The 26008-nt window shown below is 52.8% G+C and overlaps 1 protein-coding gene across 2 annotated transcripts; it reads right to left on the bottom strand.

Annotated features, from left to right (window-relative positions):
* Positions 1 to 1231: 1231 nt before the first annotated feature.
* CBLC (Cbl proto-oncogene C) lies at positions 1232 to 24608 on the bottom strand. Of its 2 annotated transcripts, XM_025367857.1 has the most exons (11): positions 24199 to 24608; positions 21803 to 21949; positions 21481 to 21637; positions 20868 to 20989; positions 18623 to 18760; positions 12952 to 13039; positions 10429 to 10560; positions 9306 to 9452; positions 8254 to 8331; positions 1416 to 1485; positions 1232 to 1315 (listed from the first exon to the last, which is right to left on the bottom strand). In XM_025367857.1, the coding sequence occupies exons 1-10, from the start codon at positions 24549 to 24551 to the stop codon at positions 1423 to 1425; spliced, it is 1425 nt and encodes a 474-aa protein (XP_025223642.1). In that variant the 5' UTR covers positions 24552 to 24608; the 3' UTR covers positions 1232 to 1315; positions 1416 to 1422. The 2 variants fall into 2 exon arrangements, with proteins under 2 accessions (XP_025223642.1, XP_025223643.1); XM_025367858.1 differs by lacking the exon at positions 18623 to 18760.
* Between the last annotated feature and the right edge of the window lie 1400 nt (positions 24609 to 26008).

The raw sequence follows: 26008 nt of genomic DNA, 5'->3' as shown, positions 1-26008 counted from the left end.
AGGCAAGGTGGATAACCATCGGGGAAATGTGTGGTCTTTTGACCAGGGACTTAATCTGGATGTCTGGGTCTGGGTGCAGGGATTTTTTTTTGCCATGATGAAGGAGAGGGCTGGATGCCTGGTTCTCTGAGATTCTGGACTTCTAAATCCTGAGAGCAGGACTCCTGGGTATCACAGAGAGGGCTGGGGGCCCAGTTTCTTTTTCTTTCATTGTTTTTTTTGAAAGACAGGGTCTCGGTCTGTCACCCAGGCTGGATTGCTGTGGCAGAATCACAGCTCCCTGCAACCTCGGCTCCCTAGGCTCAATCTTTCCCACTTGGCCTCCCAAAGCCTTGGAATTACAAACGTGTACCACCGTGCCTGGTCCCAGATTCCATTTGAAGATCTGAGGGTGGAGGGGGCTGGGGGCCTGGGCTCCTGGGTCTGAGGGAGGAGGGGCTGGGGTCTGGGCTCCTGGGTCTGAGGGAGGAGGGGCTGGGGGCCTGGACTCCTGGGTCTGAGGGAGGAGGGGCTGGGGGCCTGGACTCCTGGGTCTGAGGGAGGAGGGGCTGGGGTCTGGACTCCTGGGTCTGAGGGAGGAGGGGCTGGGGTCTGAACTCTTGGGTCCGAGGCAAGAGGGTCTAAGGTCTGGACTCCTGAGTCCAAGGAAGGAGGGACTGGGGGTCTGAACTCCTGGGTCTGAGGGAGGAGGGACTAGGGTCTGAGGGAGGAGGGACTGGGGGGGCTGGACTCCTGGGTCTGAGGGAGGAGGGGCTGGGGCCTGGATTCCTGGGTCTGAGGGAGGAGGGGTTGGGGGTCTGAATTCTTGGGTCCAAGGGAGGAGGGTCTAGGGTCTGGACTCCTGAGTGCAAGGAAGGAGGGACTGGGGGGTCTGGACTCCTGGGTCTGAGGGAGGAGGGGCTGGGGTCTGGGCTCCTGGGTCTGAGGGAGGAATTGGGGGTCTGAACTCCTGGGTCTGAGGGAGGAGGGGCTGGGGCCTGGATTCCTGGGTCTGAGGGAGGAGTTGGGGGTCTGAACTCCTGGGTCTGAGGGAGGAGGGGCTGGAGTATGGACTCCTGGGTCTGAGGGAGGAGGGGCTGGAGTATGGACTTCTGGGTCTGAGGGAGGAGGGGCTGGGGCCTGGACTCCTGCTGTTCAGGTGGGGACCAGGCCTGGGGACTGCTCTTTCCCTGGGCCTGCTGCCCCCTGCTGCCCCCTGCTGGTCACTGCACTCTTCCTTCGCACCCTGGAGGACAGACAAGGCTTGGCAGTTTATTTCGGTTTCACAACCCCCTTCCAGCCCTTGGGGCTCCCTTGAGCAGCACATCTGGGTGCCCTGCAGGTGGAGAGAGGGGTGGGTTAGATGAGGTCACCTCCAGGTGGAGAAGGGTGGAGTGGGGTGGAGTGGGCCAGGGAGGGTTAGGGAGTGGACTCACCTGGCCTTCAGGCCGGGGCAGGGTCCTGGGGTCCCAGGGCAGCTGGAGGGGAGTTCCCCTTTAGGAGTCTCTGCAATGGAGAGATTTTGAGAGGGTGGTTGATTCCCGGCATCCAACCTTTCCGTCTGCTCCTCTTCCCTGTCCCCTTTGTCTTAGACCTGGGAGTCCCAGGCCACCCTCCAGTCCCTTGCATTTACTCTATGGCCCCCTCCCTGGCCTGGGGGCTGGAGGTGGCTTCCTGCCCGATTGAGGCCACAGCCTTAATTCTTGGCAAGACAAGAGGGGCCTGAAGTCTGGGGAGGGCCAGAAGTGCCTGGGAGGAGGAGATTAAGAAATGTCTCTGCTAGGCTGCAGCTTGAGTGGATGTCCTTTCACAGGCCCTGGACAGGGGTGACACAGTGGTGGCGGTCACCATCTGACAGGACCTTTGGCCTTGTCCCTAGTCCATGCTGCCTTTTCCCTCTCACCTCTAACTTGTGTAGGAAGAAGTTTTAGTTTGTCTGTCTGCCTGTCCACCCATGTGTCCATCCCTTCTGCTCACTCATGCGCCCCACAGACAGTTCCCGAGCCTCTCCAATGGGTCAGTCCCTTTCTTTCTTTTCTTTCCTTTTTTCTTTTCTTTCTTTCTCTCTCCTTCGTTCCTTCCTTCCTTCCCTCCATTTCTTTCCTTTCTCCTTCTCTCCCTCCCTCTCTCTCTTTTTTTTCTCTCTCTCCCTTTCTTTCTCTTTCTTTTCTTTCTTTCTCTTTCTTTCTTTTTCTTTCTTTCTTTCTTTTCTTTTTCTCTCTTTCTCTCTCTCTCTCCTTTTCTTAAAAAAAAAAAGAAAAAGAAAAAAAACAAAACAACAGGGGCCAGGCATGGTGGCTCACACTTGTAATCCCAGCACTTTGGGAGGTTGAGGTGGGTGGATCATGTGAGGTCAGGAGTTTGAGACCAGGCTGGCCAACATGGTGAAACCCTGTCTCTATGAAAAATAAAAAATTAGCCAATCGTGGTGACATATTCCTGTAATTCCAGCTACTTGGGAGGCTGAGGCAGGAGAATCGTTTGAACCCAAGAGGTGGGGATTGCCATAAGCCAAGATTGCACCACTGCACTCCAGCCTGGGCAACAAGAGTGAAACTCTGTCTCAAAGCAAAACAAAGCAATACAGGGTCTCACTCTGTTGCCTAGTCTGGAGTGCAGTGATAATGACCATAGCTCACTGCAGCCTTGACCTCCTGGGCTCAAACCATCCTCCTGCCTCAGCCTCCCAAAGTGCTGGGATTACAGGCATGACCCACTGCACCAGGCCAAGGCCTTGTTTTTCGCTCTGAGAAGACAGCCGTGAACAAGACAGAAAACAATCTCTGTCCTGGTGGAGCTGATGCTCTACTGAGCCCGAGGCTTGCAGTGACTGATCAGCTCCTGAAAAAGGATATGTCTCAGAGCATGTTCCGTCTCCTTCAAAGTGCCTGGGAGAGAGAAGATGCCGGGGAGGCCTCTTGGAGATGGGAATGACCCAGCTGATGCCTGAGTGCTGGAAGGATCCAGACAGAGGCTTCAAGTGGGTGGGGGCTTGCTGGCAAGTTAGAAGAGCAGCAAGGGTCCAATGTCGCTGGAAAGGAGGTGGAGTGGGGGAGATCAGAGAGGTGGGGAAGGATTAGATCCCCAGCCCCAGGTCTTTGGGCAGTGGAAAGGACTTTGGCTTGAGTTCTTGGAACCCTGAGAAGCCAGTGGGGGATTTCTTTCTTTCTTACTTTTTTTTTTTTTTTGGAGACGGAGTCTTGCTCTGTCGCCCAGGCTGGAGTGCAGTGGCCGGATCTCAGCTCACTGCAAGCTCCGCCTCCCGGGTTTACGCCATTCTCCTGTCTCAGCCTCCCGAGTAGCTGGGACTATAGGCGCCCGCCACCTCGCCCGGCTAGTTTTTTTGTATTTTTTAGTAGAGATGGGGTTTCACCGTGTTAGCCAGGATGGTCTCGATCTCCTGACCTCGTGATCCGCCCGTCTCGGCCTCCCAAAGTGCTGGGATTACAGGCTTGAGCCACTGCGCCCGGCCTTTTTTTTTTTTTTTTTTAGATGGAGTCTCACTCTGTTGCCCAGGCTGGAGGGCAGTGGCGCCATCTCAGCTCACTGCAAGCTCCGCCTCCCAGGTTCACACCATTCTCCTGCTTCAGCCTCCCGAGTAGCTGGGATTACAGGAGCCCTCCACCACACCCAGCTAATTTTTTGGATTTTTACATACACAAAATGTATTTTTACATCGTGTTAGCCAGGATGGTCTCGATCTCCTGACCTCCTGACCTCATGATCCGCCCGCCTCGGCCTCCCAAAGTGCTGGGATTACAGGCGTCAGCCACCGTGCCCGGCCTTTTTTTTTTTTTTTTTTTTTTTTTTGAGACGGAAGTTTTTGCTCTGTCACCCAGGCTTGAGTGCAGTGGCACGATCTCGGCTCACTGCAACTTCCGCCTCCTGAGTTCAAGCAATTCTCCCACCTCAGCCTCCCGAGTAGGTGGGATAACGGGTGCCTGCCACCATGCCTGGCTAATTTTTGTATTTTTTAGTAGAGACAGGGTTTCACCATGTTGGCCAGGCTGGTCCTGAACTCCTGACCTCAAGCGATTTGCCCACCTCGGCCTCCCAAAGTGCTGAGATTACAGGTGTGAGCCACCATGCCTGGCCGCCAGTGGAGATTTCTGAGAGGTGAGGGAGAGGATATGACTCAGGTTACAGGTGACTGAGCTTACTGGCTTCATCAAAACTCATGGGGAGGCTAGACGAAGTGGCTAATGCCAGTAATCCCAGCGTTTTGGGAGGCTGAGACAGGAGGATCACTTGAGCCCAGGAGTTAGAGACCAACTTGGGCAACACGGTGAGACTGTGTCTCTAATTAAATTAAAAAATTAAAACAAAACAAAACAAAAAAACCCAGCCCGTGGGGCTTGTGTCAGGCTGCTCCCCATTTTTCCCAAGAAAACACCGAGGGTCAGAGAGGTCCCCAGTGTTCAGTGGGGCGATGAGATCCAGCTCAATGGCAGTGTCGTCCCCTAAAGGTAGGTTTCTCAGATGGAGAACAGCAGTGTGCAGAGAGCAACCCCAGGGGCCACAGCACCATACACAGATCACAACCACAGTGACACTGACCACTGACACAGTCCCAAGTCCCATCACATCCAGTGTCCACAGCAGCCCCACCCTCACCTCTGCAAAAAAATTTTAAAATGAACCGGGTGTGGAGACATGCACCTGTAGTCCCAGCTACTCTGGGGGCTAAGGAGGGAGGATCACTTCAGCCCAGGAGATTGAGGCTATAGTGAGCTGTGATTGCACCACTGCACTCCAGCCTGGGTAACAGAGACCCCATTTTTTTTTCTTTTCTTTTTTTTTTTTTTTTTTGAGACAGAGTCTCACTCTGTCACCCAGGCTGGAGTGCAATGGCACTATCTCGGCTCACTGCAACCTCTGCCTCCTGGGTTCAAGCGACTTTCCTGCCTCAGCCTCCTGATTAGCTGGGATTACAGGTGCCCGCCACCACGCCTGGCTAGACAAAGGCCCCATCTTAAAAAAAAAAAAAAAAAAAAAAGCAATGCCAGGCACATAGCAAAAATTATGACAGGCGGGTCCCACGCCTGTAATCTCAGCACTTTAGAAGGCCAAGGCGGGCAGACAACCAGAGATAAAGAGTTCAAGACTAGCCTGGCCAACATGATGAAACCCCATCTCTACTAAAAATACAACAATTAGCAGGGCGTGGTGGTGTGCACCTGTAACCCCAGCTACTCGGGAGGCTGAGCCAGGAGAATCGCTTGAACCTGGGAGGCGGAGGTTGCAATGAGCCAAGATTGTGCCACTGCACTCCAGCCTGGGCAACAGAGCTCAAAAAAAAAAAAAAGTTACGACAGTTGGCTTGCTGAGAAATAGCAAACCCAAGGCCGTCTCTTCCATGGTATGTTTTGAAGAATGAAAGAGTAGGTGGGAGTGGACTGGAATTTTAATCAGGCAGGGTTTGGGGAGAGGAGGAAAGGGCGGGCAAGGCGGAGGGTACGGCCGAGGCAAAGGTGTCATCATCAGGCCCGAGGTCCCTGTCAGCCTGCCATCCTGGCTGTGTCCCCCATCATCACTGTCCTCAGGGAGCCGGCTGAGTGCCTCCTAATGTTTCCATTTGCTTTTGGCGGCAGGTTGGATCTGTTTTTAGCTTCCCTGGCTGGTTTCACCGCCACCCCCCGCTTCCTGCTGGCTCTCTTGTTTGCTGTGGTTGAATAATGTTCCCGGACTTCCTGAGCTGTTTGTTTGAAGACAGCTCAGTATTGATCGAAGCCTGTGTGTACTCAGCCAGAGATGCTAACAGATCTGCTTCTCCCAGCAATCCAGGGTCCCCAAAACCCTGGGGTGGTGGCATGGGGAGAAAAGAAAGCCAGGACAGGGCTCATTAAAAAATAAGTAGGCCGGGCGTGTTGGCTCACGCCTGTAATCCCAGCACTGTGGGGAGCCGAGGCTGGTGGATCACCTGAGGTTGGGAGTTCGAGACCAGCCTGACCAACATGGAGAAACCCCATCTCTACTAGAAAATACAAAATTTGCCAGGTGTGGTGGCACATGCCTGTAATCCCAGCTACTCAGGAGGCTGAGGCAGGAGAATTCGCTTGAACCCCAGAGGCAGAGGTTGCAGTGAGCCGAGATCATACTATTTCACTCCAGCCTGGGCAACAAGAGTGAAACTCCATCTCAAAAGAAAAACAAAGAAAACAACAACAACAAAAAAGTAGATGGTTTGGGGGCCTTAAAGACTCCAACACTGGCTTCTCCTCTTTCAGGCTGTGTGGTTTTGGGCAGGTACTGTCACGTTTCTGAACTTTTTGCCTCCAGAAAATGGGGAGAAGAACATTTGTTTGTTTGTTTTTTTGAGACAGGGTCTCACTCTGTCATCCAGGCTGGAGTGCAGTGGCACGATCTTGGCTCACTGCACCCTCTAGCTCTCGGGTTCAAGCGATTCTCCTACCACAGTCTTCCAAGTAGCTGGGATTACAGGCGTGCACCACCACGCCCAGCTAATTTTTGTATTTTTAGTAGAGACGGGGTTTCACCATGTTGGTCAGGCTGGTCTCGAACTCCTGAACTCAGTGATCCACCTGCCTCAGCCTCCCAAAGTGCTGGGATTACAGGCATGAGCCACCACACCTGGCCGGGAGAGGAACATTTTTGACTTCATAGTGCTGTTGGGAAGACTCACTTCAGTATATTCATTTGGTATCTATTTATTGAGCACCTATGATGTGTGTGTGTGCGCTAGGCACTGTTCTGGACTCTGGGGATATGATGGAGAAGACAACAAAGGCCTGACCTGCAGGAAGGTTGCAACCTGACAGTGATAAAAGCCAACAAAACCAACCCTAAGCTCTGCCGGGTGGCGAAAGATCTTTGAACATACAGCAGACCAGGGGCCGGAGGGACAGCGGTGCTATTTTCACCCTTTCCTTTTTTCTTTTTAGAGAACGGGGTCCCGCTATATTGCCCAGAAAGGTCTCGAAATCCTGGGCTCAGGCTTTCCTCCTGCCTCTGCCTCCCTAAGGGCTGGGATTACAGACTCTTTTTTTTCTTTACTGGTTTAGAGACAAGGTCTCATTCTGTTGCCCAGGCTGGAGTGCAGTGGTGTGATCATGCCTCACTGGAGCTACCAACTCCTGGGATCAAGGGACCCTCCCACCTCAGCCTCCCGAGCAGCTGGGACTACGGGCGTGCACCACCACTTTGGGCTAATTTTTAAATTTTTTTGTAGTGTTGGGGTCTTACAGTGTTGCCCAGGCTGGTCTCAAACGCCTGGGCTCAAACCATCCTCCTGCCTTGGACTCCCAAAGTGTTGGGATTGCAGGCCGGGCATGGTGGCTCATGCCTGTAATCCCAGCACTTTGGGAGGCCAAGGCGGGTGGATCAACTGAGGGCAGGAGTTCAAGACCAGCCTGGCCAACATGGCAAAACCTTGTCTCTACCAAAAATCCAAAAATTATCCAGGCATGGTGGCACGTGCCTGTACTCCCAGCTACTTAAGAGGCTGAGGCAGGAGCATTGCTTGAACCTGGGAGGCAGAGGTTGCAGTGAGCTGAGATTATTCCACTGTACTGCAGCCTGGGCTACAGGGGCGAGACTCTTACTCAAAAAAAAAAAAAAAAAAGAAGTATTGGGATTGCAGGCATGAGCCACCACCCCAGCTGGAGGTACTATCTTGAACAGAGTGGTCAGGGAAGGCCTCCCTGAGAAGGGATGGGAAGGCGAGCCTCAGGAAAGGCGGTGCAGGCCAAGGGAACAGCTTGTGAAAAGGCCCTGAGGTAGGACACATCTGGGATGCTGGAAGGAGAGCAGGAAAGTCCTTGAGGCCGGGCACAGTGGCTCACTCCTGTAATCCCAGCACTTTGGGAGGCCGAAGGGGACAGATCACGAGGTCAGGAGTTCGAGACCATCCTGACCAACATGGTGAAATTCTGTCTTTACTAAAAATACAAAAATTAGTGGGGCATGGTGGCGGGCGCCTGTAATACCAGCTACTCAGGAGACTGAGGCAGAAGAATTGCTTGAACCCGGGAGGTGGAGGTTGCAGTGAGCCAAGATTGCACCACTGAACTCCAGCATGGGCAACAGAGCAAGATTCTGTCTCAAAAAAAAAAAAAAAAAAAAAAAAAAGAAAGTCCTTGAGGGGGAATGAGCCAGGAAGAAAACAAGGGATGAGGTCACAGCGGGGATGGGTACCTTGGAAATGGGTGCCAAGGATGAGTCCCTTCCCTGGCACCCCTGAGTGCGCAGGTGAACCAGGGACCCTGGAGGTGAATGAGACCCCGGCCCCCAACCTCAGACCAGTGCCTGACTCACCACCTTTGGCTGGGCATTTCTGGGTTTCCTGGGGGGCAGATCTGGCCGTGGGGGCAACTGAGGAGCCAAAACGGGCGCCTGGAGGGTACAGAGGAAGGAGAGTGGACTTGTGAGCTGCCATTTTCTTCTCACTTCCATGTTCTCTTGCCTGAGCCCCAGCATTCAGGCACTGTTCTAGACTCAGGATATAACGGAGACCAAGACAATGTACCAACACTTAGGAGGGTTACAGTCAAGGAAAGCCACAGCCCCAGCCCTTGGGGAAGCAAAAGACCAGTTCCCTAGGACCTGAGAATCTTGTTATCAGCACCCTCCTCTTCTAGAACCCAGGAGTGCCGTCCCTGAGCTCTTCCTCCCTCAGACCCAGGAGTGCAGGCTCCAACCCCTCCTCCCTCAGACCCAGGAGTCCAGTCCCCCAGTCTCTCCTCCCTCAGACCCAGGAGTCCGGTCCCCCAGTCTCTCCTCCCTCAGACCTAGGAGTCCAGACCCAGCCCTTCCGCCCTCAGACCCAGGAGTCCAGTCCCCCAGTCTCTCCTCCCTCAGACCCAGGAGTCCAGACCCAGCCCTTCCTCCCTCAGACCCAGGAGTCCAGGACCCCCAGCCCTCCTCCCTTAGACTCAGGAGTACAGGCTCCAAACTCTCCTCCCTCAGACCCAGGAGTCCAGGCCCCCCCTCCCTCCTCCCTCAGGCCCAGGAGTCCAGACCCCAGCCCCTCCTCCCTCAGACCCAGGAGCCCAGGCCCCCACCCCCTCCTCCCTTAGACCCAGGAGCCCAGGCCCCCACCCCTTCCTCCCTCAGACCCAGGAGTCCAGGCCCAGCCCCTCCTCCCTCAGACCCAGGAGTCCAGACCCAGCCCTTCCATCCTCAGACCCAGGAGTCCAGACCCAGCCCTTCCTCCCTCAGACTCAGGAGTCCAGACCCTGCCCTTCCTTCCTCAGACCCAGGAGTCCAGACCCCGCCCTTCCTCCCTCAGACCCAGGAGTCCAGGCTCCAGTCCCTCCTCCCTCAGGCCTCAGGAATGTGGATTCCAGCTCCCGGCTGGCCCTGCTCACCTGCTCCAGCTCCAACTCTCTGCCTTCCTGGTCACTGCCGTCCTCTGAGTCCTCAGCAGTAGCCTGACCATGGAACTCGTAGATACTCACAGCCTCCCAGCCCTTGATCTTGCAGCGGCAGAAGGGGCAGGTCTGGCTGTCCGAGTGCTGGGGGAGGTCGGGAGGGAAAGGGTCAGTGCCCCCCTGCTCTCCATCCTGTCCCTTGGGCCAATGAGGAGTTCCCTGCCCAAAAGATTGATGTGGGGCAGACAGAGGAAGGGAGACAGAAGGAGAGAAGAGGAGTCGTGGAGAGCAGGGGAATGTGGAGGGAAACGCTGGGAGGGAAGGTGAGAGAGGAACGGAACTGGAGTCAAGGTCAGGAGGGGGCACACAGGCCAGGGATCCCCATGGAGCCTTGGCTGCAGCTTCTGGGCCAGGCCTTTCCAGGCTCAGATCCTCACTGTGGCCCTTGTTTTTTTTTTTTTTTTTTTTTTTTTTTTAAACGGAGTCTCACTGTGTCACCTAGGCAGGAGTGCAGTGGTGCGATCTCTGCTCACTGCAACATCTGTCTCCTGGGTTCAAGCGATTCTCATGTCTCAGCCTCCTGAGCAGCTGGGATTATAGGCACCCACCACCACACCCATCTAATTTTTGCATTTTTTTTTTTTTTTAGTAGACACGGGGGTTCACCATATTGACCAGGCTGGTCTCAAACTCCTGACCTCAAGTGATCCACCCACCCCGGCCTCCCAAAGTGCTGGGATTACAGATGTGAGCCACTGTGCCCAGCCTCATTGTGGCCCTTGGGAAGTCACTTTTCTCAGCCCTGTCCTCCAGGGGACGAGGCTAAGGCTCAGAGAGGTGAAGCCACTAGCGGGGCATCACCCAGGCAGGGAAGGAAGGAGAGCTTTCCACCGATAACATTGCCGGAGAGGGAGAAACTGAGGCAGCATGTGCAGAGTGGGGTGGAACCAGAGGCCCGGGGAAAGACAGCCGGCCTCCTGAGTGGTCGCCAGCAGCTCTCTGCCCTCTCTGGACTTCGGTTTCCCCATATGATCAATGAGGCATAGAGGAGATCCTCTTGGGGCTTTCCCTGTAGAGAGAGGGAGACCAGCCAGGAAGGCGGCGCAGGGATCAGACCCACCTGCCAGGCAGCCAGGCAGCGGCTGCAGAGCAGGTGCCCGCACGGCTCGATCTTCACATCCTTGTTGCTCTCAGCACAGATCTTGCAGAGCTCAAATGTGGAGTCCATGGCCCAGTAGAGCTGCAGCTGCTCCTGGCAGGTGAGAGGATAGAGAAGACAGTGAGGGGCATGTGTCAGCCATGAGGACACCCCTTGGGCCACAGGAAGAAAATCCCAAACCTCAGCTGGTTGTGGTGGCTAACGCCTGTAATCCCAGCAGTTTGGAGGCCGAGGCGGGGGGATCACCTGAGGTCAGGATTTCGAGACCAATCTCGTCAACTATGTTGAAACCCTGTCTCTACTAAAAATACAAAAATTAGCCGGGGCATGGTGGCGCATGCCTGTAGTCCCAGCTACTTGGGAGGCTGAGGCAGGAGAATCGCTTGAACTTGGGAGATGGAAGTTGCAGTGAGCTGAGATTGCGCCATTGCACTCCAGCCTGGGCAACAAGAGCAAAACTCTCTCAAAAAAAGAAAGAAATAAAGAAAGAAAATCCCAAACCTCTGTCTTGGCGCTGTGGCTCATGCCTGTAATCTCAGCATTTCTGGCGGCCAAGCCCAGGAGTTCTGGACCGGCCTGGGAAGCATAGCATGACCCTGTTTCTATGTAAAAAAATATAAACCAAACTTCTGTGCCAGACCTGAACCCTCTCCTAAGTCCAAGGTTGGCATGTCCAACGGCCTCCTACATGTCTTCACTCATTTTTTTTGTGTGTTTAAAAAATTTATTTATTTATTTTTATTTTTCATTTTTTTTTTGAGATGGAGTCTTGCTCTGTTGCCCAGGCTGGAGTGCAGTGGCGTGATCTTGGCTCACTGCAACCTTTGCCTCCAGGTTCAAGCGATTCTTGTGCCTCAGCCTCCTGAGTAGCTGGGACTACAGGCATGAGCCACCACACGTGGCTAATTTTTGTATTTTTAGTAGAGATGGGGTTTCACCATGTTGGCCAGGCTAGTCTCGAACTCCTGACCTCAAGTGATCTGCTTGCCTTGGCCTCCCAAAGTGTTGGAATTACAGGTGGGAGCCACCTTGCCCGGCCATATCTTCACTCCTTGTTATGAGATTTCTTCTCCCCAGTTGTCTACACCCAGTGGTGCCAGATTTAGCAAATAAAAGTACTGGATGCTGTTAAATTTGAATTTCATTCTTTTTTTTCTTTTGTTTTTTTTTGGCGAGACGGGGCACCACTCTGTTACCCAGGTTGAAGTGCAGGGTCGCGATCTTGGCCTACTGCAACCTCCAACTCCCAGGCTCAAGTGATCCTCCCACCTCAGCCTCCAAAGTAGGTGGGCTAATTTTTTGCATTTTTTGTAGAGATGGGGTTTCGTCATGTTGCCCAGGTTCATCTTGAACTCCTGAGCTCAAGTGATCCACCAGCCTCAGCCTCCCAAAATACTGGGATTACAGGCATGAACCACCGCACCTAACCTAAATTTGAATTTCTTTTTTTTTTTTCTTGAGACCAAGCCTCACTCTGTTGCCCAGGCTGGAGTGCAGTGGTGTGATCTTGGCTCACTGCAACCTCCGCCTCCCGGGTTCAAGTGATTCTTGTGCTTCAGCCTCCCAACTCAAGTGCCTCAGCTGGGACTACAGGTGTGAGCCACCACACCCAGCTAATTTTTGTATTTTTGGTAGAGATGGGTTTCACTATGTTGGCCAGGCTGGTCTTGAACTCCTGACCTCAGGTGATCTGCCCACCTCGGCCTACCAAAGTGCTGGGATTACGGGCGCGGTGGCACCTGGCCTCTAAATTTGAATTTCATGTAAACAGTGAATACAGTTTGAAGTATAAAGATGTCCCAAATATTGCAAGGGATATATTTATACTAAAAAAATGTAGGACCAGGTACAGTGGCTCATGCCTATAATTCCAGCACTTTGGGAGGTGGAGGTGGGAGGATCGTTGGAGCCCAGGAGTTCAAAACCAGCTTGGGCAACATGGCGAAACCCCATCTCTACAGAGAAATAAAAAAATTAGCTGGGTGCAGTGGCTCACACCTGTACTCCCGGTTGCTCGGGAGGCTGAGGTGGGAGGATCGCTTGAGCCAGGAGGTCGAAGCTGCAGTGAGCCATGATCGCACCACTGCACTCCAGCCTGGGTGACAGAAGAGATCCTGTCTCTAAAAATAAAAATAAATAAAATATAAATTATGTATTTATTATTGTTGTTTTTCTCTCACTCGGGGGGTGGCTGTGAAGATTAGGAGCTGGCACAGGGCCATCGCTGGCAAATGCCCAAATGCATTAGCTGTCCTGATGATCTCAGCAGCATCAGTTCCTTATTTAATCCCCGTGATCACCCCTGGGAAAGAGCCAGGAGGGCCGTATTCTCTGGAAGAATAACTGAGCCTCAGAGAGGTCAAGTGATTTACCCAAGGTCACGCAGCCACCAAGCCAACACTCCAACCCCAGGCCTCTGAGCCAAGGCAACGTGGGGGTGGCAGGGTCAGGGAACGGGACTGCGGGTGCAGGCACAGGTCTCACCTCTGATACGTGGATGCGCTGCTGGGCTTCTGCCTGGTCGAGCTCAGTCAGGTCTGGGTTGTGGTTCTTTCCATCTGGGTAGAGGTAGCTGGGGGAAGGGAAGAGAGGGTGACGGGGGGGCCATCTAGTATCTCCCACCCCCAGATGAATAAGGACCTTTATCCCCTACAGGGCCCATATCTCCCTGAGATGAGGATCTGTCCCCAATCCATTGCTGGCCTGGGGTTATTTTCCCTCTGCCCTCCTCTAATTGGGACTGCATCTTCTCAGATACCCCAGGGCAGGGCTATGTCCCCTCAGACTCCCAAGGTAGGGCACACGAAACCTCAGTGACTCAAGCTCCAGAAACAAGGATGAGATAGAATAAGAACCAGAAAACGCGATGAAAATTTCTGGCTTAGGGCGGGCACAGTGGCTCACACCTGTAATCCCAACACTTTGGGAGGCCGAGGTGGGTGGATCACCTGAGGTCGGGAGTTCAAGACCAGCTTGGCCAACGTGATGGAACCCCGTCTCTACTGAAAATATAAAAATTAGCCGGGCGTGGTGGTGCATGCCTGTAATCCTAGCTACTCAGAGGCTGAGTCAGGAGAATTGCTAGAACCCAGGAGGCACACCTTGCAGTGAGCCGAGATCGTGCCATTGCACTGCAGCTTGGGCGACAGAGTGAGACTCTGTTTCAAAAAAAAAAAAAGAAAAGAAAAAAGAAAAATCTCTGGCTTAGCTCTTCTAGAACCTCATCCTTCTCCTCCATGCCCAAGTGTAACAGATTTTAGCGTCACAGATCATGAAAGTGACCAAATCCTAGAATCTGAGAATATCAGGATGGGAAAGATCCTCTGAGAACACCTGTACCACTGCTTCCCTCAGAGACAGTGACCCAAGGCTCAGGGTGGGAAAGGCACCTACCCAAGGTCACACAGCAAGGACCAGAGAGACTCAGAACCAGGGTCATAGGCGAGATCTCAGCACTGGGCTCCAGGACACCGGAGAAGCAAGCTCTGGACTCCCTGGGTCTCCCACTGCATCATTTCCTCAGCCTATCTGGCATGCCTCAACTCTACTCCAATTATTCCCACATGTATACCACATGAAATACTGAACCCTCAGACCCACAGCGGGTCATGAGTCCTTGAGGCTAGTGGCCCTGCCTGGCCTGTCATGTACAGCAGTGCAGGATCCCTGACCTGGGCCCCACAGTGGCTGTCCCACTAACACACCGTATGACCTGGCTGGGGCCACTCTACCTTTCTGGCCTCAGTTTCCTCTTCTGTAACATGGACGTGATCATGCCTGAGGCAAAGATTTGTGATGAGTATTAAATAAGACAGTGCTGGTAGGGCGCGGTGGCTCACACCTGTAATCCCAGCACTTTGGGAGGCCGAGGCAGGCGGATCATTTGAGGCCAGGAGTTTGAGACCAGCCTGGTCAACATGGTGAAACCCCATTTCTACTAAAAATAGCAAAATAAATAAATAAACAAATAAAATAATAATTAGCCAGGCATGGAGGTGCATGTCTGTAATCACAGCTACTCGGGAGGCTGAGGCAGGAGAATTTCATGAACCCAGGAGGCAGAGATTGTGGTGAATGAATACCACACCACTGCACTCTAGCCTGGCGCAACACAGCAAGACTCTGTCTCAAAAAAAACTTTAAAAAAAAAAAATAAATAAAAAAGAAAGACAGTGCTTATAAAACATGCAGCCCTGGCTGGGAGCAGTGGCTCATGCCTGAATCCCAGCACTTTGAGAGGCTGAGGCAGGAGGATTGCTTGAGCCCGGGGCTTCGAGACCAGCCTAGGCAACACAGAAAGACCCTATGTCTAAAAAAAAAAAAAAAAATTAAAAGTATTAGCTGGGCATGGGTGGCATGTGCCTGTGGTCTCAGCTACTCAGGAGAGGCTGAAGTGGGAGAATCACCTGAGCCTGGGAGGTCGAGGCTGCAGCAGTGAGCTGTGGTCATGTCACTGCACTCCAGCCTGGGTGACAGTGAGAACTTGTCACAAAAAAAAGAAACACCAAAAAAAACATGCAGCACTGGCCAGGTGCAGTGGTTTACACCTGTAACCCCTGCACTTTAGGAGGCCGAGGAGGGAGGGTCACTTGAGCCCAGCAGTTTGAGACCAGCCTGGACACCATAGTGATATCTTGTCTCTATCTAATTTTTTTTCTTTTTTTCTTTTTATTCAGAAGGGGGCTCACTATGTTGTCCAGGTTGGTCTCAAACCCTTGGACTCCAGTGATCCTCCTACCTCAGCCTCCCAAAGTTCTAGGATTTCAGGCATGAGCCACCATGCCTGGAGAAAATTTTTTTTTTTTTTTTTGAGATGAAGTCTCACTCTTGTCCCCCAGGCTGGAGTGCAATGGCTCGATCTCAGCTCACTGCAACCTCCACCTCCCAGGTTCAAGCGATTCTCTTGCCTCAGCCTCCCAAGTAGCTGGAATTACAGGCACCTGTCACCACGCCTGGCTACTTTTTGTATTTTTAGTAGAGACAGGGTTTCACCATGTTGGCCAGGCTGGTCTTGAACTCCTGACCTCAGGTGATCCGCCTGCCTCAGCCTCCCCAAAGTGCCAGGATTATAGGCGTGAGTCACTGAGCCCAACGTGAATAAATTTTTTAAATTAAATATATATATTAAATATAAATTAAATAAATATATATTTATTTAATTATATAATTAATTATATAATTATATATATAATTAAAAATAAATATATATAAATTAAATATAAATATATATATATATAGAGGTAGAGGGGCCCCAGCCAGGTCATACGGTGTGTTAGTGGGACAGCCACTGTGGGGCCCAGGTCAGGGATCCTGCACTGCTCCACATGACAGGCCAGGCAGGGCCACTAGCCTCAAGGACTCATGACCCGCTGTGGGTCTGAAGGTTCAGTATTTCATATATATAAATGCAGCATTCTCCTCTGTGCAAAAACACTCAATAAGAAGGGACTTCTATGATTGACTTTATTTTTATGTTTTTGAGATGGAATCTCTGTCACCCAAGCTGGAATGCAGAGGCACGATCTCGGCTCTCTGCAGCCTCAGCCTCCCGGGTTCAAGCGATTCTGCTGTCTCAGCCTCCCGGGTAGCTGGGATTGTAAGCGCACAGCACCACACCTGGCTAGAGACGGAGTTTTTTTTTTTTTTTTTTTTTTTTTTTTTTTGTAGAGATGGGGTTTCGCCATGTTGGCCAGGCTGGTCTTGAACTCCTGACCTCAAGTGATCTGCCTGCCTCTGTCTCCCAAAGTGCTGGGATTACAGGCGTGAGCCACCGTGCCCGGCCTCTGATTTTTCTGCTTTAAATGGTCCCCAAGAGTAGCTGAAGTGTTGTCTCTTGTTCCTAAGTGAAAGAAGGTTGTGATGTGTCTTATGGAGAAAACGTGTGTGTTGTATAAGCTTCCTTGAGACACAAGTCATAGTGCTGTTGGTTGTAAGTTCAATGTTAATGAACCAATGATAGGTACTGAATAAAGTGTCCTTTTTTTTTTTTTGAGACGGAATCTCACTCTGTTGCCCAGGCTGGAGTGCAGTGGTGTGATCTCAGCTCACTGCAACCTCTGCCTCCCAGGTTCATGCCATTCTTCTGCCTCAGCCTCATGAGTAGCTGGGACTACAGGTGCCTGCCACCACGCCCAGCTAATTTTTTTTTTTTTTGTATTTTTAGTAGAGACTGGGTTTCACCATGTTAGGCAGGATGGTCTCGATCTCCTGACCTCATGATCTGCCCGCCTCGGCCTCCCAAAGTGTTGGGATTACAGGCGTGAGCCACCGCGCCGGGCCTTGAATAAAGTGTCTTTAAACAAAAACATACATAAAGTTTACTATGTTGTGATTGATTGACAAAAATGTGGGGACCCAGCCGGGCGTGGTGGCGTGCACCTGTAGTCCTAGCTACTCAGGATCCAGGAATGTATTTCCCCTGGGAGCAACGGGTTGTTATTCAATAATTCAGGGTGTGTGGTGATTTTATAGAAGATAATTACTGCAAATTGGCCAGGCATGTGGCTCACACCTGTAATCTGAGCACTGTGGGAGGCTGAGGTGGGCAGATTGCTTGAGTTCAGGAGTTCGAGACCAGCCTAGGCAACATGGTGAGACCCCCCCCCCCATCTCTAGCAAAAATACAATAAAAATGTTTTCTTTGTTTGTTTGTTTTGTTTTTTCAGATGGAGTCTCGCTCTGTCACCCAGGCTGGAGTGCAGCGGCGTGATCTCAGCTCACTGAAACCTCCACCTGCCAGGTTCAAGCAATTCTATCTCAGCCTCCAGAGTAGTTAGGATTACAGGTGCCCGCCACAGCGCCCAGCTAATTTTTAAAAAAATTTTTAGTAGAGATGGGGTTTTGCCATGTTGACCAGGCTGGTCTGAGGTGATCACCTGGTCACCTTAGGTGATCCGCCCACCTTGGCCTCCCAAAGTGCTGGGATTACAGGTGTGAACCACCGTGCCCCCACCAAAAACGTTAGAAAAAATGATATATTAAAAAATTAATAATTACTGCAAATAATCAACAGCATATCTATCTATCTAGCTAGCTAGCTATCTACCTACCTTCCTATCTCCTCTCTTGTATGTCAGTAGCCATATAGATATGACTGATAAGAAATTTCTGGCCGAAGGCGAAACTCTGAAAAGAAACCTGCCTTCTTGGCCGGGTATGGTGGCTCACACTTGTAATCTCAGCACTTTGGCAGTCCGAGGAGGGAGGATCACTGGAGGTCAGGAGTTTGAGACCAGCCTGGCCAACATGGCGAAACTCCATCTCCACTAAATATCCAAAAATTAGGGCCAGGCGTGGTGGCTCATGCCTGTAATCTCAGCACTTTGGGGGGCCGAGGTGGGTAGATCACGAGGTCATGAGTTCGAGACCAGCCTGACCAACATGGTGAAACCCTGTCTCTACTGAAAATACAAAACAAAACAAACAAAAAAACTAGCCAGGCGTGGTGGTGCGTGCCTGTAATTCCAGTTACTCAGGAGGCTGAGGCAGGAGAATCGCTTGAACCCGGGAGGTGGAGGTTGCAGTAAGCCGAGATCACGCCATTGCACTCCAGTCCAGGTGACAGAGCGAGACTCCATCTCAAAAAAAAAAAAAAAAAAAAAAGAAAACCACCAGTCTAGCAAGTTCTCCAGTTCTGTTTCTGCACCATCAGTCTAGATTCTAGAGCAGGATCTGATATCTAGAAGCAAAAGCTGGCTGGGCACGGTGGCTCATACCTGTCATTTCAACACTTTGGGAGGCCGAGGCGGGCAGATCGCTTGAGCCCAGGAGTTCGAGACCAGCCTGGGCAACATGGCGAAATCCCATCTCATTTTTTAAAAATTAACTAAAATAAAAGAGAAAGAAAATAGAATCAAACGCTCTTGAGCTCCGTTCCAAGGAATGGAGCCCCTGCGGTTGTGGCCAACGCCCCACACACTTCTCAGAGCTGTGGCTGGGCCCTATTTATGGCCACTTTGTGCCAACCTCAGAGGCGCCCCTTCCTCAAGACCTTTGACTGCCACCTGCTGGAACCTTGTAGTACTGCAAGATTTGAGATGTCCGCTATGTGAATGGTTGCAACCTCAAACGTGGTGGCTACTGGCAGTGCTCAACATGCAAGATCTTTCTAATCAGATTTTGCTGACACCCTCCTCCTTCCAGAATAGAGACTCACAAGCCATCCTTCTGTCCCTCCAGGAGCACCTGGGACAGGGGTTTGTTGGCAGGGATGGTCTGCAGGATGCTGCCATCTGAGCTCACGTAGCCGATGGCCCACTGCCCCAGGCGAGTACAGCTGGGCCGGAAGATGTAGCTGGAGGGAGAGGTAGGTAGGATGGGGTGAGGGAGTGGTTACCACAGTCCCTTTTGCGAACTCCTAGTCCCCCGCCCTGTTGGGAATCCAGGTGTCTAAGTCCTCACCCCCAGTTTCCCATTCTTTAGGCAACGGCATGTGCTAGATCCCTGCCTGCCTCTATAGGTGATATCTGCTGTTTTTGCCTGCTTGGCTCTTTTATGATAAAAACAGCCCTATTTGTATTTGGAGATCTCTCCCTGCTTCACTGGAGTTTAAACAAGGCTGGGCTGACCAATCAGTGCATTTCAGGACCCCTGACTACAGTGATGGGAGTCTGTTCTGGGACTTTCGCTGGAAGCGTCAGAGCAAGGTGCCCCCTTTCTTACAGAGGTTGCTAAGAAGGTAGGGTACATAGCTGGGACTTCTAGAAGTCATTTGCCACCATGAGGAGAAACCATGTTTGAGAATGAAGCAAACAGAGGAAAGCAGAGAAAGGGGATGAACAGGAACTGATTCCTGACAGTAGCCATTGAGCACCTGGATCTAGCCATGCCTGAAACCCACACCCTGGCCTTCTTTTCTTTCCTTCCTTTTTTTTTTTTTTTTTTGAGACAGAGTCTTGCTCTGTTGCCCAGGCTGGAGTGCAGTGGCAGGATCCTGGCTCACTGCAACCTCTGCCTTTCGAGTTCAAGTGATTCTTATGCCTCAACCTCCCAAGTAAATGGGACTATAGGCACACATCACCATGCCACGCTAATTTTTGTATTTTTTTTTTTTTTTGAGACAGAGTCTTGTTCTGTTACCCAGGCTGGAGCGCAGTGGCACAATCTTGGCTCACTGCAAGCTCTGCCTTCCGGGTTCATGCCATTCTCCTGCCTCAGCCTCCCGAGTAGCTGGGACTACAGGCACCCGCCACCACGCCTGGCTAATTCGTTTTGTTTTTTTAGTAGAGACAAGGTTTCACCCTGTTAGCCGGTATGGTCTTGATCTCCTGACCTCGTGATCTGCCTGCTTTGGCCTCCCAAAGTGCTGGAATTACAGACATGAGTCACCACGCCCGACTGTATTTTTTTTTTTTTTTTTGAGACAGAATCTCGCTCTTATTGCCCAGGCTGGAGTGCAACGGCATGACCTTGGCTCACTGTAACCTCTGCCTCCCGGGTTCAAGCAATTCTCCTGCCTCAGCCTCCTGAGTAGCTGGGATTACAGGTGCACGCCTGGCTAATTTTTTTTGTATTTTTAGTAGAGACGAGGTTTCGCCATGTTGGCCAGGCTGGTCTCAAACTCTTGACCTCAGGTGATCCACCCTCCTCGGCCTCCCAAAGTGCTGGGATTACAGGCGTGAGCCACCGTGACAGGCCTAATTTTTGTATTTTTAGTAGAGATGGGGTTTCACCATGTTGGCCAGGCTGGTCTTGAACTCCTGACCTCAAGTGATTTGCCCGCCTCGGCATCCCAAAGTGCTGGGATTACAGGTGTGAGCCACTGTGCCAGGCCTGGCCTTTTCAATTATAGGAATTTATTATTTCCTTTTTTTTTTTCCCTTAAATCAGTTTGAAGTGTAACTGGAAGAATGCTAATGCACTCACCTTCCTACTTCTGCACCTCAGCCCTGCAGAGACTCACAAACCTGACCTCCCATTCTCTTGGTATTCTAGACAGCTCAATTCTCAGCCCTCTGAGAATTGGTGGGGGGGGGGGGGGGGGGGGGTTACCCAAGAGCTCAAAACTCCTGGCTTGAAATAATTTAAGGACTCACACATCTTGTTTTTCAGTCTCCTATGCCAATAGGTGGGAAAGTCACCCTCCAAATATTGAACAAATGGTGCAACATGGCTCTGACCTACCAGAAATGGACGTTACCCTGAAGCAGGGTCTTTGGGCTCCTTGCTACAGCGGGCACTATCCCTTAGCTGCAGGATTATGGGACAGTACAGGAGGTCTCCAGAGAAGAGACGGGCTGGGAGGGGCACTCAGTGTCCTGCCTCTGAGTTATCAACTCTCTGGGGTCCCGGGTACCTCTGTTCCCACTCTTGGAAGGACATCTGGGCTCCACCATGCACCAGCCCAGAGCCCAGATCCCTGAGCCCTGCAGCCTTGTTCCTCCAAGCCCTGGACCCTTTACCTTCCTGGCTTGTCCCTGCAGGCCTGCAGACGCTCTTGGACCTCATCATAGGTGAGGAAGGCCATGTAGCCTGGGTGGTTGACTGCCAGGAGCTGCCAATTCTTGAGGAGTGTTGGCCATGGCTGGGGTGGGGCAGAGTTTGGATCAGAGAGAGACCAGGAAAGCAGTCACATCCCTAAGTAGTCCCCAGGGGCCCGAGGATCCAGCCACCTCCTTCACACCCATGGTGAGCCTCAGGCATATCCCTTTTATAAGACCCCAAGCTCTTCTTTCTCCAGGACTCAAGAGTTTGGGACCCTAGCTTCCTCCTTCCTCAGACCCAAGAGTCCAGGCCCCCAGCCCTCTCCTCCCTCAGACCCAGGAGTCCAGGCCCCAGGCCCCCCTCCCTCAGACCCTGGAGTCCAGGCCCCCAGCCCCTCCTCCCTCAGACCCAGGAGTCCAGGCCCCAGCCCCTCCTCCCTCAGACCCAGGAGTCCAGGCCCCCAGCCCCTCCTCCCTCAGACCCAGGAGTCCAGGCCCCCAGCCCCTCCTCCCTCAGACCCAGGAATTCAGGTTTCAGCCCTCTTCTTCCTCCTGGACCCAAGTCTGGCTCCCAGCCTTGGCCTTCCCTGACCTGGAAGAGCCTGGTGAAGACGTCGAACTCGAAGATGGACACGTGCCCGCTGCAGGTGAGGTCGATGGTGGTGCGCAAGGCCAGGGCTGTGCAGCCTGGTTCCACAGGGTGGCAGGTGCCCAGGAGGGACTCAAACTCAGCCCAGGGCAGCACGCACCTGGGTGGGAGAGGGGTGGGGGAGACACCGCTGAGGCCTCTCGGAGCCTATGATGGGACGCTCTGCAGGAGGGAAGCAGCTGTGGGCCTGGACTCCTGGGTCCCTGGGCCAGGGTGGGATGGGGCTCTGGGAGCTGAGGGTCCCTGAGGACAAAGGCTTACTCACCGAGCTCCACAACGCTCCCTCCAGAAGATGTGGGCTGGGGCCTTGATGAGCTGGTACACATGTCCACAGTACTTCCCCCCGGGGAAGAGTGCGTGCAGCTCTGCGTGCATGTGGCTGAAGATGATGGCCAGCTTGGCCAGCTGTCGCCTGTGGGGACGGGCAAGGACTCTGGCTATCCTCGAGGCTCCCACTGACACCCTCTTCCTCCCGTCTTGGGGAACACCTGCAGGGACAAGGCTCTGGACTCTGGCTCATCAGTGTAAGGTGAGAGTCCATTCCTGCTGGGCGTGGTGGCTCACGCCTGTAATCCCAGCACTTTGGGAGGCCGAGGTGGGTGGATCACTTGAAGTCAGGAGTTCATGACTAGCCTGGCCAACATGGTAAAACCCTGTCTCTACTGAAAATACAAAAACTAGCCTGGCATGGTGGCATCCATCTGTAATCCCAGCTACTCAAGAGGCTGAGGCAGGAGAATTGCTGGAAACCAGGAGGTGGAGGTGGCAGTGAGCTGAGATCGTGCCACTGCACTCCAGCCTGGGTGACACAGCAAGACTCTGTCTCAAAAAAAAAAAAAAAAAAAAAAAAGTAAAAACTATATATATGCCTTTTATTAGATTTGGCCAGATGTAGTGGCTCATGCTTGTAATCCCAGCACTTTGGCAGACTGAGGTGGGTGGATCACTTGAGTTCAGGAGTTTGAGAATAGCCTGGCCAACATGGTGAAACCCTGTCTGTAATAAAAACTACAAAAACTATCACTGCGTGGTGGTGGGTGCCTGTAATCCTAGCTACTCGGGAGGCTGAGGCAGGAGAATCACTTGAACCCGGGAGGCGGGGGCTGCAGTGAGTCAAAATCACTGCACTCCAGCCTGGGCAACAGAGTGAGACCATGTCTAAAAAAAAAAAAAAATTATGCTGAATTTTGCAGAAATCCAGCTTTCCTATATATTAAGGGAAGACTATTTGATTCTGTATGATGGTGGTTCTACCTACAGGTACGAGTGTCTGACTAGTCAACTCTGCCTTCCAAGAGTGACTGTGCCTCGGCATTTTCATTTAAAACACAGATAATATTTATGAAAAAAATTCCTTTTATCACTCTCTTATAATTTGGGCATTATAGTGATTAAAAAACTATAGGTGGGTATGTTGTTAAACCTCTGCATATCATTTCAGGATGAATTAAGGAAGCACTTGGCTGGACATGGTGGCTCTCGCCTGTAATCTCAGCATTGCGGGAGGCTGAGGTGGGAGGATCGCATAAGGCCAGGAGTTTGAGACCAGCCTAGACAACATAGCAAGACCTCCTCTCTACCAAGAAATAAAAAGATTAGCCTGGCATGGTGGTGCACGCCCGTGGTCCCCGCTCCATGGGAGGCTGAGGTGGGAGGATCACTTGAGCCCACGAGTTTGAGGCTGCAGTGAGCCATGATGGTGCCACTGCACTCCAGCCTGGGTGACAGAGCAAGACCTCGTGTCCCAAAAACCAAAAAAATAGAGACACTACAAAATATTTGATATAAAGAAGTGGCATGAGTCACTGAACTAGACCTTGTTCTGGGCTCTGGGCCCCAAACCTCGTCTGCCCCGTCACTCTGAGGTTCCTTCCTCTGTGCAGTACAGCAGAGAGATGGCCTCCAGGCAGGTCTTGGAGGAACTAATTCCTCAGGAACTAAAGACCAAGTGGGTAGTCCAGGCAGAAACCGTGACGGGGACCTAATGATCAGTCTCTTCGGGTGTGTCCATCTACCTCTCCTCAACCTAGGAGCCCATGGGGTCTCCACATTCTGAGGCCTGATCCTCCCAGCTGGGCCTCCCAAAGAGTTGGGATTACAGGTGTGAGCCACTGTACCTAGCCAGACCAGGCCAAGTTCTGATCACAAATGTGCACACATCTAGAGAACTTTGAATCAGATAATAATAGTAATAGCTAACTTTTATTTTATCCTCAACGTAGGAAGCCCCATAGGGTCCCCGAATTCTGAGATAGTGGGATAGTGGGAACCAGAATCGAGCTGCTGGGTGACCGAGGAAAAGGCAAAATGGGGCTGAGAGCGTGGGCGCCCAAGGAAGGAGAAAACTGGGTGGCCCATTTTCCAGGTTCCAGTAGGAAGGAGGGGCTGGGTCTGGACCCCTGGGTCTGAGGGAGGAGGGGCTGGGGGCCTGGATCCCTGAGTCTGAGGGAGGATGGGCTGGGGGCCTGGACTCCTGGGTCTGAGGGAGGAGCTGCTGGGGGCCTGGCTCCTGGGTCTGAGGGAGGAGAGGATGGGGCCTGAGTTACTAGGTCTGAGGAAGGAGGGGCTGGGGGCCTGGATTCCTGGGTCTGAGGGAGGAGGGGGCTGGGAGCAAGACCTGGGCTTCACCCCTGAGGACTTTGTTCTGGGGCGAAGGCTCACCTGAGGCTGGAGCCCGCCCGGAAGAGCTCGTCGTTGGCACTCCTTCGGCCCCGGGGCGGCAGCAGCGCGCCCAGCTGCCTGCTCTTGGCCTCCAGATTGGCCAGGTAGACGAGGAGAAAGTCCCTGGAGCCGCCGGGACCCCCGGGGCCGCCTCTGCCAGCCGCCCGCTGAGCACGGGCCACCTCTCGAAGCAGCTGCGCTGTGCGGGGCAGCAGGTCCCGCAGCGAAGGGGGGCTGAGGGACAGCCGAGGGTCGCTGCATTGCTCTTCGAGGCGCTGCAGCATCCTCACTGCCCGGCCCAGGGCGCGGGCCTCTTCCCACTGTCGCCCCCACGGGGCCACCGCCACAGCCATGGGAGCCTCGCGTATGCCGGGAGGGACCGGTGCGGCCGGGGTAGGCGCCGCCTCGCCCAGAGTGAAAGGAGAGGGCGGGCCCTAGAGAACCGGGGAGGGGCCTGCAGGTACTAGTGTCTCCAAAGCCGGCGGGGGCTGGCGGATCTGGCACGTGCGTCTTCGAGAGGTGGGATTTGGAGGCCGGGAGCGGTGGCTTATGCTTGTAATCCCAGCATTTTGGGTGGCCGAGGTGGGAGGATTACGTGAGCCCGGGAGTTCAAGACCAGCCTGGGCAACATAATGAGGCTCCATCTCTAAAAAATTTATTAAAAATAAAGTAAAATTTGACCAGCCGCGATGGCTCACATCTGTAATCCCAGCACTTTGGGAGGCTGAGGCAGGCGATTAGGCAGGCGGATCACCTGAGGTCAGGAGTTCCAGACCAGCCTGGCCAACATGGTGAAACCCTGTCTCTACTAAAAATACAAAAAAGAAAAGAAAATTAGCTGATGCGGTTTGAGTTTGATTCTCAAAAAGGAGCAGGGTGGGGTGGCTTTGGTGGGTTGCGATAGGAGGGGGCTTCTCAATGGGTGGGTGGGAAGTGCAGGTAGGATGTCTGGGTTCCTTCAGAGGGGGGCAAGGGGCTAGGGGAGGCCTGGGACTTTTTATTTTATTTTATTTTATTTTTAAAACAGAGTCTTGCTTTGTCGCCCAGGCTGGAGTGCAGTGGTGAGATTTTAGCTCACTGCAACCTCTGTCTCCCAGGCTCAAGTGATCCTCCCACCTCACCCTCCCGAGTAGCTGGGGCCACAGGTACTCATCCCCAGTCCTCCCTATTTTATTTTATTTTTTGTATTTTTAGTAGAGACAGGGTCTCACCATGTTGCCCAGGCTGGTCTTGAACTTCTGAGCTCAAGCGATCCGTCCACGTCAGCCTCCTAAAGTGCTGGGATTATAGGTGTGAGCCACTTTGCCCTGCCACAGGACTCTTCTTGGAGAGGGGATGGGAAGGGCTGGGAGCTACCGGGAGGTGGGACTTGGACACAGCACCTTGTCGAAGGTCTGGGTCTTTGGTCGTGGCATGGGGTTAAAGGTCAGATAACTGAGATGTCAAGGGGGAACCGGTCAGGGAGGCATTGCTATCTCTCTGTCTCCGAGGAAGGAGGCACAGAGCCACGAGGCCCGTGGGTTCCCTAGAAGCAAGGGTTGGCAAGTGGGTGTCTGAGGGGGCAGGAATTTGGCAACAAGATTTCTGGGTCCTAATAATGGTGTGGCGTGGGAGAAATCAGGTCAGAGTTAAGATACTCCTGAGTCCCGAAGAAGCTAGGCGGGAGGATGGGGTTCAAGACTGTGGGGGCGGGGAGCAACTTGTTTGTGTAGGGGTGGCTGGGCGTGGCTTTCACCCAACCTGTAGAACCTGTAACATCAGCCTTCGCTGGGCAGCCATCAGGGCGGGCGCTGTGGGCCTCGCACCTAAG

This window comes from Theropithecus gelada, chromosome 19, assembly GCF_003255815.1.
Source record: "Theropithecus gelada isolate Dixy chromosome 19, Tgel_1.0, whole genome shotgun sequence".
In the NCBI taxonomy this organism is placed as follows: Eukaryota; Metazoa; Chordata; class Mammalia; order Primates; family Cercopithecidae; genus Theropithecus; species Theropithecus gelada.
This window is presented reverse-complemented; position numbering and strand designations above follow the sequence as displayed.